Genomic DNA, 3294 nt, shown 5'->3' with positions numbered 1-3294 from the left:
TGTTCAGTGCTTAGGACTGAGCAGTTATTGACAAACTGTACACATTCAACCACCCACAACTGTGGACACTCTAAGGATGCTGGAGTAGCTTGTCATGGTTAGCTTCATAATGAAACTGTATTGTTAAGTAATGGGTTTATTACTTTAGTTTGTACTCCTGGTACTGTGCGTCTTGTTAATGGAGCAAACTCAACTGAAGGAAGAGTAGAACTATGTCATAATGGAAAGTGGGGTACAGTCTGTGATGACTACTGGGACAACACTGATGCTAGTGTTGTATGTAGACAGTTAGGATATGATTCAGGTAAGGAAAGGTTTTTAGGTTGCACTGTGACTGTCCCAAAGTAGGTGCTGCCTTTAATAGGGCCTACTTTGGACAAGGAACTGGATCAATTGTGATGGATGATGTTGATTGTAATGGAGGTGAATCTTACCTTACTAACTGTACACACACTATATATCAGAACTGTGGCCATTCTGAAGATGCAGGAGTCAGATGTGTCTGTAAGTATTTCATTCATAAATTAATAATGTATTAATGATTCTGTTCTTATCTCTTGTTATTCTGCTACTGTTTAGAATTCTTCTATTGTTCAAATTAAATTCCCTCAAAATTTTATACAACTATACATACTTCACTTCATGCCTTTAGCACATCATGTTATGATTCATTAGTGTATGCAAACTCAAGATTCAGCTGTATTTTTGTTGGAATAATGGTGTTAAGCTAGGTTGCATGCTTTTTATATGCAGCAATAATTATAAGAAAAGCAATACTCAGTTTTGGTGCATGATAAATATAGGATAGATAGCAGTAGAAGCAATTTGCTAGATTAAAGTAGGAGTAGGAAAGCATGTAAATTAGTGACTGTTGTGACTGTACTATTTAGTGAGGTCAGTTACATTGGCCTAATCTCCACTGTACAAGCCTTTTGTATTAAAATGAAAGTTATAATAGGACCAGATCAGATTAACTCAATGTATTTAAGTAGATGTATTTGGCACTAAGGGCTATCAGTGGCGTAGCCAGAATTTTTGAAAAGAGGGGAGGCTATGCGGTACATGAAGCGCGGTGAAATTCTGCCGCAAAACCATGCCCTTTTGGGGGCACGACCACACCTATTTTTTAAGATAATGCACTTCTTGACTGATCATAGGCAACATTGAATACCTAGAACAGCTTTTCTTTCCAAAAGTAGCTTAACATTTCATTATTTTTAATTTTGATTTACTGGCGGGACATTTTTCCCCTTGCTCCCTGGCTATTAAACACAAGCTGCAGTGGCTGCACATGCTACTGCATGGCATATTATGACACTTGCAGGGCTTCCCAAAAAAAGCATGCTGAGTGAGCTAAACAGCAGCTTCATGAGCTGAGAAGCACTATAGTACATGGCCTTTTGAGCAACTTTTAAAATTCATTAAAAAATCCAACTTATTGCAATTAGCTTAAATTATCTACACAACATAATAACAAGTATATGTATTATAAAAATTATAAAATGGAGATTTTTATAGTTGTGGTTTCTTGTTGAAATACCCTGTAGATTTGTACATTTAATTAACTTGACTAATCCACTGACAAGAAGCTGCATGAGCATTATATGCTGAAATCCTTTTGGAAACCCTGTCCTGTTCATATATTATCATTATGTAACACTGAAGCTATGATGTAACAAAGCAATACATAAGATTAATTTTTTTAAATTTTATGGGAAGCTAACCTATAGCTCGGATCAAATTATTGTTTTGGTGAAATTTCCATGCAGTTACTTCATGATTTTACATTTATGTTGCAGTAAAGCTCTATTAGACACAAATTAAGTTCCTCATGCTATCATCATAGAAGCATTCATATTAGTACTCGCAACACATTTATTTGCTGATGTTTCACAAAACCACTAAAGTCTGTACCTGAGCTCTCAACTTTTTGCTACAACTTTTGCATTGATAGTTATGTTGTAAAAGTATACATACCAATGCATTGCTCTCCTTTTGCTGGTACTAAAAGGTAAGCATAGCTGTTGCTTTAATTTGATTGCATAACCCATAAAGTAAAAGCTAGAAAATTTGGGATGTCAAATTTCGCAAATTGACTCTTACAAAAAAGGTTCAGAGATTAAAATTTCAACTATATTCATGCTGCAACAGTGCCTTAATTGTCAAAAAATAGAGTCTAATTTGCTAAAGTCACCAAAATTTTATTTGCCAAATTTTATAGTTATATACAGCACTTTTCACCATAATTTTGCATTACATTAATTTATTATATTTATATTTGCAAGGCCATGTTAGTTCATGTTCTTCTTTGTTTCTTTCTGTTTGTTTCAATGGTTGTTATATATGATCACTGTGATGAAGAATGCAATTAAATATAAATATGTATTGCACTCATCATTATCTTAATTTTGGTATTTACATTTCTACTCATTGGGATATATATAAGAGTGAGAATTAGATGTAGGTCCACATTAGATATAATAGGATGAACTATGCAATTGTTCAGTAATGTATGATGCATTGTGCAGCTGGAAATATTGGCAGGAGTTAAGTCTGGCTGGTAATTTTGATAAAATTTGCAGTTGGTGAATTTTGTCTGTCATTGAGCATTCTCAACATTAAAGAAAATGACAGACTTAGTAAATGTATTGGCAGATATTCACTTCAACAATTAACCAATTAATTCACCAATGCATTTTCCAACCAATATTTCCAGCTATACATGTATACAGAAAACTTGCATTTTTTACAGTGTGTACCGCTGGATCTATTCAACTTATTGGTGGTTCACATGATTGGGAAGGAAGAGTGGAAGTGTGTAATAATGGATTGTGGGGCACTGTCTGTGATAATAACTGGGACTCCACTGATGCAGCAGTAGTGTGTAGACAACTAGGCTGGAGAACAAGTGTGTTGATTTCTCATAGTTTTGGCAGCTATAGTGATTATCACAGGTGGAAGCCCTTTATCATTTGCCTACTTTAGTCAGGGTGCTGTTATCCACCTGGATAATGTTCAATGCTTAGGAACTGAGCAGTTATTGACAAATTGCACACATTCAACCGCCCACAACTGTGGACACTCTAAGGATGCTGGAGTAACTTGTCATGGTTAATTTCATAATCAAATTGTATTGTTAAGTAATGGGTTCATTACTTTAGTTTGTACTCCTGGTACTGTGCGTCTTGTTAATGGATCAAACTCTAATGAAGGAAGAGTAGAACTGTGTCATAATGGAAGGTGGGGTACAGTCTGTGATGACTCCTGGGACAACACTGATGCTAGTGTTGTATG

The 3294-nt window shown here is 35.2% G+C and overlaps 1 protein-coding gene across 1 annotated transcript in view; it reads left to right on the top strand.

Moving 5' to 3' along the window:
* Positions 1-3294, top strand: part of LOC109589170 (uncharacterized) — a gene marked incomplete at both ends in the record, with an annotated part of 10314 nt that overhangs the window by 2155 nt on the left and 4865 nt on the right. Inside the window, 6 exons of the mRNA XM_020005293.1 lie at positions 8-97; positions 149-304; positions 346-504; positions 2753-2908; positions 2955-3110; positions 3162-3289. Of these exons, the coding sequence (XP_019860852.1) occupies positions 8-97; positions 149-304; positions 346-504; positions 2753-2908; positions 2955-3110; positions 3162-3289 (845 nt within the window). The remainder of the gene's footprint in view (positions 1-7; positions 98-148; positions 305-345; positions 505-2752; positions 2909-2954; positions 3111-3161; positions 3290-3294) is intronic.

The sequence above is a fragment of the Amphimedon queenslandica genome, unplaced genomic scaffold (genome assembly GCF_000090795.2).
Source record: "Amphimedon queenslandica unplaced genomic scaffold, v1.1 AMPQUscaffold_11576, whole genome shotgun sequence".
Lineage (NCBI taxonomy): Eukaryota > Metazoa > Porifera > Demospongiae > Haplosclerida > Niphatidae > Amphimedon > Amphimedon queenslandica.
The sequence above is the reverse complement of the archived record's forward strand: the minus strand, read 5'-3'. Positions and strand labels throughout refer to the sequence as shown.